Source organism: Gracilinanus agilis, chromosome 6 (assembly GCF_016433145.1).
Source record: "Gracilinanus agilis isolate LMUSP501 chromosome 6, AgileGrace, whole genome shotgun sequence".
In the NCBI taxonomy this organism is placed as follows: domain Eukaryota; kingdom Metazoa; phylum Chordata; class Mammalia; order Didelphimorphia; family Didelphidae; genus Gracilinanus; species Gracilinanus agilis.
In genome coordinates, this window is record NC_058135.1 from 260,463,863 (window position 1) to 260,476,331 (window position 12,469).

The following is a 12,469-nucleotide window of genomic DNA, read 5'->3' on the forward strand; positions in this document are numbered from 1 at the left end:
TTTGATGTATGGTTTTCAGTTCACGGTACAGAATTTATGACAGTAATAAAATACTACATATTCTTCATCACTACTTTGATTTGTGTTTCACTGCTTAGACGTTTTCAGGAGTGACCCTTGTACTGACTCAGAAATAAACCCTGGACTATACGTGACACGTAGACCACGTTACGAGCTCAGGACGGGAGTTGGCTTGCTCTGGGCAATTTTCCATTTTCATATGGCAGACGGCACTCACTATACCCCTGCGTCTGTACTACGTGGTTGAAAGCCCTCCCTCCGTAGGCTATTCATGTCCAGACGGGTCAAAACCTCACAACGCACAAGTAAAGTATCATCTTTAATGAAGGTTCTTTGCCTAAGGGCTTGCAAGTGCATGAAAGTCACATAGCCAAAACCTTTGGGGTTGCGGGGGATGGTTGGTCTCTGGAAGGCAAGCAGCTCTGGCTTGGCATCCATGATCTCTTCGTGATTCTGCCTCACAGGGGCTTCGGACTGATCGAGAATAGTAAGGCGTATTGTGCCCTGGAAGGGCCAGGGAAGATGGCTGTCATACTCACCCTGCATCGTGTGGACAAAGAGGGAAATATAGTTAGCACAGCGCTGAGCACTCGGTAGCTGCAGATGAAGGCGCATGCAGAGCTTGTAGCCAGGTTTGCCGGTGTAGAATCCGGGGCTATGGATGACAACAGGCTTCTCCTCTTCTTGGGATTTTAAGTGCATCCCAAAATTGTTAATCTTCCAGATGTAAATGCCATTGCACTGCTGGGCCTCCATCTCTGCAATTCTGTCCTCAAGGGTTCGAATGGTGCGTTTGAGGTCGCCCACACAAGCACTCTGAGTTTCCATCTTAGCTGTTAGCTCTCGGATTTGGTGGTCTTGTATCACAAGGCGGCTCTCTAATTGCTGAATGGTTTCTTGGAAGTTCTGGGGTCCGGGGTACGGGGTTCGGGGTAAGGGGCTGGTATCGTAGGAAGAGGCCTCACGCTGGTGGAGCTTGGGGTTGAAAGCAGCGATGCTGATGTTCTCAATGGCCTGGGCCATCATTCTCATGTGGGCCAGAGTATCCTCTTGCAGGTGACGTGCCAGATGATTCCTCGGCATCTAGAAGAGAAACAGCTGATATTCAGAGACTAGAATAGATAAACTGAGAAAAGGAGGCAGAAAGTGTAGGGAGAAATTGAAATGTGATAAAATGGGGGGAAATGGTAGTAATAACTAACACATACATTACTCTAAAGTTTGCCAAACATTATATGTATATCATTTCATTTAAGTCTCACAATCTTGTGAGTCAGAGACTTGGGTTATTATTAACTCGAGGGGATTTGGTGACGAGGCCGTAGTGATTAGGTCATAGCTGGTCAGTATCAGAGGCAGAATTTGAACATGGGTCTTCCTGAATCCAACATCACACCATCTCTTAAAAGCTAATTATGGTTTGCTTAGAATTTCCAATACTTATTAGTTAGATTTTGTTGAAGCATCTTGCCGAGTAATAATATAAATGCTCCAATTGAAGAGAAGAATTTTACTTGATGGTTAAAAGCAAACTCACCTTCTCACGACACCCAAATGTACTGAATGTACATGGAATTGGAGCTACTGGGCAATCTATATCATAGTGATTAGGCATCTGAAAAAAGAAAAACAAGTCTCCTGTAACACATGATTTTCTCGGGACAGTGAGGAGATTACATGTAAAGTGAATGTTTTGATTTCCAATAAACTATTAGTAAACACAATTTCAAAGTCACATACTGCAGGCTAAGTTGTATTAAGTCCTATTTTGTTCCAAAAGATTTCACACAAATTTGATTTCTGGGAAGACAAGAAACTTGGATCTACTGTTGGTATAGACTTCCCTCTAGTGGTTTTCAGAGGAAAGAAATTTATCAGAATTGACTTTAATGACAACCAGAAATTATTTACCCTGGTCTATAATTATGGATAGCAGAGCTAAGAGCAACCTAAGGCAGTACTTCTCTTGAACAGTACTTAAGGCCATTGTTGGGGACACTCTACCACTCCCTACGCAAGCACATCTTGCTTCCATCTTCTTTTTTTTTTTTTGAACCCTCACCTTCCATCTTGGAGTCAATACTGTGTATTGGCTCCAAGGCAGAAGAGTGGTAAGGGTAGGCAATGGGGGTCAAGTGACTTGCCCAGGGTCACACAGCTGGGAAGTGTTTGAGGTCACATTTGAACCCAGGACCTCCTGTCTCTAGGCCTGGCTCTCAATCCACTGAGCCATCCAGCTGCCCCCACTTCCATCTTCTTGCTCCCCCTTTTCTCTTTTTTTTTTGGTTCTTGAGCCTGCTAATGGTGACTTGGCACCGCTCATCTTTACTGGTTAACACTATAGGCGAGGAGATCCTTGCTATGTGATAAAAGTTCCAAAGACACAATCCTGATTCTTGTCTCTAATATCCTCCTTTCAATGCAGTAGGAATCTTTATAGAGAATAGCCTTCTCTGAATAGTCCCTGAATAATCTCTCCTTCTTTTGCTTTAAAGGCAAGAAAAAGACACTGAGATTATCTTTAGAAGCTGAGATTGGTGGAACTTTATATATTTTTCAAGACCTCACATGTGAGTTTAAGAAAAAGAAAAAGAATAAATTTTGAGAATGGAATTGGGGGCAGTGACATGGGAAACAGGAAAACACAGCGTACTAAAAAGAATGCTTTTTGTTTTTTAGAGATAACTAGAATGGAAAAGTTTAGTGTTTTCCTAGTATTTAATGAAAGCAAGTTACTACATATTGTTGGCAAATTTCCTGGTTGTATTAAAATTCCTACCAATAATTTCTATTTTTGCTGTTGAATTGCCCTTAAGTTTTAAAGACAGGAATGACACAGATCTTTCCATCCATACTGCCAAAGACACTGTCTGGTCTCCCATATAACTCTTCCATCTGGGATGCCCAGCATGCTACTCAAGACCTATTCACTGGGGGAGGATGACCACAAATTCCCAGAGACCTTAGAACTTCTCATTCGGCTTCAGGGCCTACAGCCAACTGATGTCAGAAAGGAAAGAGAGAAAAGAACTGTGGTACTTGATTTATCTTACATGTTCTTTCTTCTCATATGGATTAAATATTTTTAAGGGACATTTACCATAGCAGGCACATATTTGGCACAAAATTCTTAGTCTATTAACTTAAAAGATTAGGTGTTTGAAAATGCAGATGCTCAGTTCAAATAACTCTTTATCTAAGAAGCTATCTAAACCACCCAGCCCAATCTCCAACTTGAAGAATAAAACTTAAACTGAGGCTTTCAGAGGTGAAATGCCTTGCCCAAGGTCACATGAGAATTAAGTAGCAGAGCCACAATTCAAATTTGGGTCAAAAGACACCAACTTCAGCTTCTGCTGCAGAGATCTAGGAATCTTTAGGCTCACGTTTCTTCAAAATTCCGGGCAATTTATAGAAACCAACAGATACTGGCAACCTACCTCAAATTGGATTTCTTCCTCACCAAAAAGGATCGCCTGACCCTCAAACATGCTATGAGAGCATCTTTATTAAAAATACTTTTTGATATTTCATTTCCAAACTTGGTGACATAGACCCCCTTCCTGGGAGCTTTTGGGGAATGTATATATTAGTGAAGGGAATGAAGTCATTCTACCTGTTCCCGGATGAGCATGGTACTGCAGTATTCGCAGAAGACTGTTGCCAATGGGCAGTTCTGGTCATGGAACTGCATTTAAGAGGAAAAGAAAAAAATGTATAAGCATAATCCATTATCAACTAAGCAAGAGGGCTGCTGATTTTTTACCTAGTCTAAATGACCCAGGAATAGTGATATCTGTGTAGAATCAACAACTTCAATAGTTTCAAGAACTTACTTTTCTATTTTTTCTAGGAAACTCATGGTAGGAATTAAGTGCCCTAGTTCTTGGAAAAGAACACTGACCAAAACGCAATGGCTTCTTCAACTCTTACCTAATTTCTAGCTAAAAACATGGGTGTGACTGATTTGATCCACACTACACACTCCTCCTAGTTCCCCACATTTGATCTTTCCCCTCACATTTCCAACTGCAATGCAAAATATCTTAGTTAAGCCTTTGTATATAGAGAGGTTATTAAATAAAATCATTCCTGATATATGAGTTTTGCCATGTTGCAGCTCCATTGTTACAAGTCAAATTCCATTATTAAATTCCCTCATCACCAGAAAAAAATCTTCCAGTCCCTAGTTTGGAAAAGCAAAGCCCTTAATACTTAAGGTTAAATGACTTTCATCACTATGTGGGAAAGAATCAACAATCCATGTCAGTTCCACGTGTACTAAGGAAGTACATGTGGTTTTGCTCTCATTGTAACTCGAGTGACTTCTCTACCATCTTCAACAAGCCTGCTAATTTCATTTGTCTCGATTTCATGAAAATAAGAGCCAACATTTATATATTACTTAGCTCTGTGCTAACATACTTTATAATTATTACCTCATTTGATCCTCACAACAACCCTGGAAGGTGGGTACTATTACTGTGTCCAGTCTACAGATGAAGAAACTAAGGGAAACAGAGGTTATATCCAGGTAAAAAAGCTAGTAAATGTCTGAGGCTGGATTTGAACTCAGGTGCTTTTGACTCCAGGCATGACCCTCTATCCTCCGCATCAATGACAGTCCCAATAATCTTAAAGAGCAGCATACTATACTTAATCTTCCAGGAAATTTGGGATTATGATCTGGAAGGAATAGAAATTGGGGAAATAAGTGATGGGAGAGTCAGGAGGCCTGGATTCTTAGTTCTAATTTTGCCAATGACAGGACAATCTGAAATCACAGAAGCCTCTTTGTGTCTCAATTTCTTGCTATAGCTCAGGGGTTAGCAACGTACGGCTCTCGAGCCATATCTGGCTTTTTTGAGGGCCAGATGTTAAGTGACTTGTCCAGGGTCACATAGCTAGGAAATGTCTACCTAGCTTTCCCCAGTCCCCTTTGCTTTTGCTTTTTCTTTCTTTCTTTTTTTTAAACCCTTAACTTCTGTGTATTGGCTCCTTGGTGGTGGAAGAGTGGTAAGGGTGGGCAATGGGGGTCAAGTGACTTGCCCAGGGTCACACAGCTGGGAAGTGTCTGAGGCCGGATTGGGACCTAGGACCTCCTGTCTCCCCTTTGCTTTTTAAGATATTTCTTCTATGCTCTTTACATAGTTGACCCTGAAAACCATAGATATTCCAAGGCAGATCTTTAAGAAACAAGAGGCAGGAACACAGATCAGAATGTCCTTCCTATAACTTTGTTCCCTGTGAAGCTTTTCCTTGTGACAAAATGTTTCAAGTGAATGGCCTTCTTTAAGTTAATATCTATATATTTCTAACCTTTCAGCTTTCTTGTAAGAATATATTTCAGGCTTCTTAAGTTCAAAGTAATGAAATTAAAAAGACATATTAACCATACATGAAGGGTATCTGATTTCTGCAGTGGAGGAAAGGACCTCTGTGGGAATCTTATCCACTAATGCAGACAGCAACCGTTCTCTGACCTGTGTAGTTAAGACCAAGTGGTTGCCTGGACTCTCCAGAGGAGAAGGGCCTTGCCTGGCATCACACAGATAGGAGTCAAAGGATTATTTCAACCCATATCTTCCAGACTCCCAGCCCAATACTGTCCTCATTATGCCATGATGCCACATGGTCTAAGATTTCTGTCCCTTCCCAGGCCCTCTCAAATGCAGACAGTTATTGACTTCTAGACAACTTCTAAAAGGTGGCAGAACACAGGTCAATACATGCCTCTTTCTCTTCAAATGGCATCGGTGCGGCACAATTCACACAAGACACTTGTCGCCTTGGACACTCCACGACCATATGATTGTGAAGGAGATATTTCCGAAAGGAAAGGTGGCACTGAAGGCACTCTGCTAGGGCAAACTCACAATGTGTCTGGTGATCCTATAATAGAAGCAAAATGAAAACTAATTAATGTCTGTCAAGTTGAAAGGTTCCACTGAATTTCAGTAAGCTATTTATTTCAGATATGAGAGAACATGGTTTTTGTGTAACCCAGCAAAGGATCAGGTATGATACTGCTGCTTTAATGAGTAATTTCGAATAATAATTGTGATTTTAAAATTCATAGAGTAAATGCAAATTGGCCAAGTTTATATATGTAGAAGCAAGAACTAGTGTCCAAGCCAGAAGAAGCTGTATTCAAGTGCACACGCTGACACAAGCTGTCGCTGAGAGTCAGGAGCAACAAAATGTCCAAGATTTTAAGTGGTAGAGAAAATGCCAACCTGCACTGGAAGAGGAAGGTTACTCAAGCAGCAATGCCCACACCAAGAAGTCACAGGCCAGACTCTTAACTCTATCGTTGCTATTGCCATATACTTGTCTTGGCATGAAAAGATTTGGAATCACAAACCATGACCTAAAGGAGTACCTACTGGAAGGACCAGAAGAAAATCAATTGTCAAAAGATTCAACTTTGAGTGCGACATAAGCATATGGGTAGGCCCCTGAGCCACACACATGAGGGGCTTCACTAAGACTGATTTTTATCACTTCATTTAAATCACTAGCTATCAGGATATCCCATCAAGTTAAGAGAGAAGCACATAATTTATGAAAGCACAGGAAGGTACAAGGAAGACAATGATAATCAGATGACAGCAAAAGGTGTCAGTGATGAGACCTTGTCCTTTCAAAATGGTGGGAAAGGGAGTAAAGGAATTAGGTGTGGTGTTGCCTGGCCCAGGCCAGCTCTGCTGCAAAATGGGATCATACAAGGATATCCATGGCAGAAAAAGGAGGAAAAGAGTACCAACTTCTCTTCTCCTGCCAAATGTCAAAGGGTCGCCCAGACAAAACTGCTTAGGTCAGTGATGGGCAAACTCTTTAAAGAGGGGCCAAAGGAAAGCAAATGTTCATCTGTCAGTCTGTTTCTAAGGCAACTCTTTCGAAGTTTCATTGTATTGTATCCTTCTCGCTGTATTTGTCAGATTAGGAATAATGTTGAGCAGCCAGATAGAACATTTCAGGGGGCCACATCTGGCCCAGGCTGTAGTTTGCCCATCACTGGCTTAGGAGATATAATGGCAAAGAAAAAAGATTTATAGCCCACCTCTAGATGTCTCAGTTCCATCTTCAGCAGACAACCTTCATTTGGACATTTCACCGTGAGTGAGAGGATTTCCCGTTTAGCAAAATTGTCGGGAAATAGTTGAGTTTCTAGGAGTATTGCATTGTCTACAGGACATTTGTGGCCTGCATCTCTACAATAAATAAATGATGAAAAATGTATACAATTATTAGAGGGAAAACTCAAACTTAACCCTCATTCAACAAATACATATCCTCTCCATTTAATATCTTTTATAGAATGTATTTTATAGAATGGATGACCAGTTGGATAACTGAAATCACCTTTAGTAACTACTGGAAATTGGACAATCACATGCCATTTTCTCACTACAAATCAAGCAGGGATTTTTTCTTTTTAACCCTTACCTTCTGCCTTAGAATCTATACGTAGTATTCTATACATAATCTACAGATAGATTCTAAGGCAGAAGAGTGGTAAGGGCTAGGAAATGGGGTTTAAGTGACCTGGCCAGGGTCACATTGCTAGAAGTGTCTGAGGCCAGATTTGAACCTACGACCTCCTGTCTCCACATCTGACTCTCAATTCACTAAACTGTCCCCTCAAGAAGGGATTTTTACAATTGTGGAGCTGTTTGACACCGTAAGAGATATAGAACTCTTAAGTAGATGAAATCACTGGCAGACAGTTGAAAAAGATAAAGGTATGAATTTGAGTAGTGTGACAGCTTTGTTATCCAGTCACAATAAGCCTAAGTAGTCAAATGACATTCTATGGTCCCTGATTCAACTTAATATGATCAGAGACTTCCAAGAATCACAAGTAAGGCTTGTCTTATCAAAGCAGTGAGTTGTCCTGGGGCATTCTGGTAACTGGTTATACTGCAAACACCACTGAAGCTTTGGGCACAGGTAATGTAAGTGATTTCAAGAATACCGATGGGGACAGCAATAGATCTGGGGTCAGCAGCCCATGGTGCAAGTCCTGCTGATGCTCACTGTCACTTAAGTTCTCTCAGGGGTATTAGTTTCTTCATCTGTAAGATGGAGGAGGAGGGAATAAAGGCTTCTTTCATTATATTATACCTCCCAGGGTTATTGTGAGGAAAATACTTGGTGAGCAGTAAAGCATATGAACGGGAGCCATTATTAATTATGAGGGTGTCCATCACCTGGGGTCTATGTCTTGGGCAGCTAGCTGCATGTGAGTCTTAGCCCTCGTGTTCCAGGATGTTCTTGTTCCTTATGAATATAGGTACTATTTCTGGCCTGTGCCCACTAATTCCTATCACAAATATGAAAAAAGACAAAGCAATTCGCTATCTATATTCTAGCATCCCTTATCTAGGCAATGTTAAGATTCATTCACAGTGAATAAATTGATGTTAGAAGCATGAAATTGAAGCTATTTTTATACTTTAAAAATTATGGACTCTAAATCTAGGAAATCATGTACAGGATGTCTATAAAATATATAGGATAGCCATACAAAATATAAAACTGTAACATGGAGTACAAGAATTCCTTCTGAATAAACAGAATTTTTGATTTAGAGGGATAGATACACTTTGTTGATTACAGGGATCAGAAAAGAGTTGGAAGAGACATTAGAGATCAACTTGTATAACCCTCACTTTTTACAAATGAGGAAAACTGAGGCACAGAGTGATTAAGCGATTTCCTAAAAGTCACTTAAGTACTAAGTGACAGGCCTGGTCCTGATTCCAAACAATAGCTAGTGATGACATTACATTACATCACTTCTATGAGCATTAATATTAGTGGAAGGAGATATCTGAAGGGAACACAAAAAGAAAAACCTTCAGATTTCCTCTTGTGGATTTTGTTTCCTTTTCTAGTTCCATCCTATGCAGGAAAACCTCACTACTTATTTAAAAACAAAAACCAAAGAGAAACAAACAAAAAGTCCTTTTAGCTCTCCTCACTTTCTAAGCCTGGATGACACTTGGTAATACATTATATATCTCTAGCTTAATAAGAGGAAACCCAATATCCATATCCTAGTTCTATTTACTACATATATCAAGTTAAGAATCATTACAGGAAATACTAAAGGCCCAAGTTGAGCCAATACACTTGGTTTCCTAGGCACTTTTTTCAGTGATGCCCTAATGGAGTTTTTCAATCCATACTCCAGACATTGCTCACACTCAGGGAGAGGAGTCCTGAGGAGTACACGCATCACAGAAATAAAGTCTCTTGAAGTACTGAAGAATAAATATTCTCAGCGTAGCATTAAACTATGGCCTCAGAAACTTTGGGTTTGATGCATGAATCAACTCCTTATGGCCCGAAGGAGATAGAGCACTTAATTTGTTCCAGTCTCAAGACTTTTGACGTAGAAATGAAGATATTGATTACTTGACTACTTCATATAAATCACAGAAGAATAATTTTTAAAAATATTTAATTAAAATTAATTCTTGTAAATGTTAATAAAACCATGAGTTAGGATATGAATATCCTTACACTAATTTTTTTTTAACCCTTATACTTCGGTGTATTGTCTCACAGGTGGAAGATTGGTAAGGGTGGGCAATGGGGGTCAAGTGATTTGCCCAGGGTCACACAGCTGGGAAGTGGCTGAGGCTGGGTTTGAACCTAGGACCTCCTGTCTCTAGGCCTGACTCTCACTCCACTGAGCTACCCAGCTGCCCCCCTTACACTAACTTTTAAGAAAACTACTCGATTTATATATACACACAAAAAAAGGATTACACATTTTTATGCCTATACAATTTGGGTTTAATTTACATTTCTAATAAGAGCAAAAAAAGGAAGAAAGAAAATCTTACCTATAGCCATCTTTGTACTATAGTAGATTTTATAAAAGAGAGCCCTTAAAATATTTAGAGCTGCCTTTGGTGCAGAGAGGTGCAGTGAAAATGAAAGATTTCTTGGAATGATTTTTAATCCATTCAGGGAAATCCAATCTGCAGTTGGAGTACTACTTACTAATGGAGAGATCTGGGGGGTAGGGGTGGGGCAAATTATTCTTGTTGTACATAAACAGGAGCAGGTGAGTTAGATATTAAAAATTACACTGACAACTCATTTATAAGAAAGCTGGTTAGTGGTTTGATTTTTCATTGGTTCTCAGCCTGTGGCTATTTTGTATTCTTAGAAAGATGTACAACTTCTTTGTCCTTTCTTTGAGTATGATGATTTTTCTCTCATTCTTCACAAGAAAATTTGGAAGACGAGGCTTAGCTAGGGGAAAATGGCAATTACTTTAATTAACAACTGTTGCTGGAAATAGAATCTGGCTTTCTCAGTTTACTGCCCAGCGTCCTACATTACCCATGAAGCATCTTACCCAGTAAAACTACCTCTTGAGAAACTAAGAGTACTTCTTCATGTTCTGTTACCTTATTGACTTGACAATGCAGGCTTTGCAGAATCGATGGCCACACGGGGTCTGCACAGCTTCCCGTAATGCCATCAGACAGATGGGGCACTCATACTTGCTTTCAAGGGGTGGATCAAACTCCACATCGTAGCCTTGAATCTCTTCCCTTAAGGAGCTGGGAAGATTCCCAGGAATGGTGCTTCCGTTTACACTGTCATCCTTTGTGACAGTGCTACAGGCACTAGCCATACCCGCACAGCAGTCACTTTCTGGATGGCTGGCGCCACAGCTGTCTTCACAGTTTAGCAGACTCATAGTTACTGGATGGCCAAGCAAGTTCTCTACAAAAACAGCAAGAAAAGAAAATGCTTTAAACTGGATTTTTTAGTACCCACACATGTCTTTGTCCAATTTTTGGTTTTAAGCAAAGGAGTTATTCCTTCAAATCTCAGCTCAGATGTCACATTCTCTCCCTGATACCCACTCAGCCTGATAATGTTTTCTTTCTCTTCAAACACTCCAAAGGCCTCCTGACTCTCCCTTGTTTGCTTGTTTATATTGACATCTTTTCTTTTGTAAGTTTTAAGCTCCTTGGTAATAACAACTGTGAATATCTAATTTTTGAATTCCTGACAACTTAACACCATTAATGCCTAATAGATGTTGAATTGTTCAAACAGCAGCATGGTACAGTGGAAGGAGTGATAGATTTGTAGGAAAGGGACCTCACTTGGAATCTTGGCTCTGCCCTTTCTTATCACCTGGGTGGTCTCAGGCAACGCACTTAATCTCTCTGAGCCTCAGCTGAGAGAGAAGCAAGCTTGAGAGCATGTGAAGTGGCTTCAGGTCCATGATGACGTGTCTCTCTTTGTCCCAATCACTTTTCATTTGATGTGATCAATAACAACAGCTAATATACAGAAAACTTTAAACTTAAAAAAAATCATCTTATTGATCTTCACAAGAACTCCGTCCGTGTGTGGGTGCTATTATATGTTCTGTTTTAAAGCTAATAAAACCTAAGGATCAGAGGTCTTAAGTAACTGGCTCAAAGGTCACATGGCCAAGAACATGAGGTGGAATTTAAACTCATGGCTTCCTGCCTCCAAGTCTGGCACTCAGCTCTGCTACCCCAAGTACCTTTAAATATGGCCAAGCACTTTTGGGCCAAGGACTCTCATTTCTGTCTTTGTATTCTAAGCCTCTTGTACGGTACCCTGCACCGTGCGTAGGCACGTATGCCAGAGCTGTTATATATGCATGTATGTCTGTATGTATTTTAACCATTAAGACAAGCTCTCCCCACCTTATATAGGTGGAAAGTGCAAGGGACACCCACAAGCCCGTTCCTATTACTCTATGCAGGAAGCTCTTACCTGCTTGTCCCATTTCAGACCTGATAAGTCTCATCCTCCCAGGGCTCTAATGTCAAACTTGGTCTGGACACCCACGAACTTGTGAGCTTAAGAGATCCAACAGCCTTAGCTGCCCCAGTAACAAGTTAAGGGATGCAATATCCAGTATGTGGCCACATAGTGTTTGCTAAAAGGTTACTATGTGCTGACACGAGAAAAGAAGCCAACAAGTCCATCTCCTTAAAGAGGGAGGGAAAGAAGCAATATGCACACTGACAAACACAAGCTACATACTTGTAGTATGTAGTATGTAGCTTGTGTTTATCGCATGGGATGAGGGTGCTGGGGGAGTCAGGAAAAGTCTTTTCTAGAAGGTGGCATGCGCTAAGCTTTAAAAGGAACACGAGGATCCAAGAGGCAGAGAGTGGGGAGTGGCTATGCACCAAGTAAGGAGCTGGAATGCAGCATAATGGCTTAATTTAATGTTAATGGGCCAATTTGGCTGGAATATAGTGCTAAATGTAATGTTTTTAGGTTTATAGAGTGCCTTTGTTTAGAGAAATTTTAAGGTCAGAATTTTTGCTCTGTTTATCCAGAGAAAAAAAGATGAAATATAGGTCAGCCTCTCGCCTACTACATCAACCAGAATGAATAACTGATAATCCTTTTTCTAGATAGTCTT

At 40.5% G+C, this 12,469-nt stretch overlaps 1 protein-coding gene across 1 annotated transcript; it reads right to left on the reverse strand.

The window, feature by feature from the left end:
- Window positions 1-237: 237 nt before the first annotated feature.
- On the reverse strand, window positions 238-10,747 carry TRAF6 (TNF receptor associated factor 6). Its single transcript, XM_044680567.1, has 7 exons — window positions 10,452-10,747; window positions 7,085-7,235; window positions 5,755-5,913; window positions 3,638-3,709; window positions 1,559-1,636; window positions 982-1,104; window positions 238-927 (listed from the first exon to the last, which is right to left on the reverse strand). Exons 1-7 carry the CDS (start codon window positions 10,745-10,747, stop codon window positions 238-240), a joined length of 1,569 nt encoding a protein of 522 aa, XP_044536502.1.
- Between the last annotated feature and the right edge of the window lie 1,722 nt (window positions 10,748-12,469).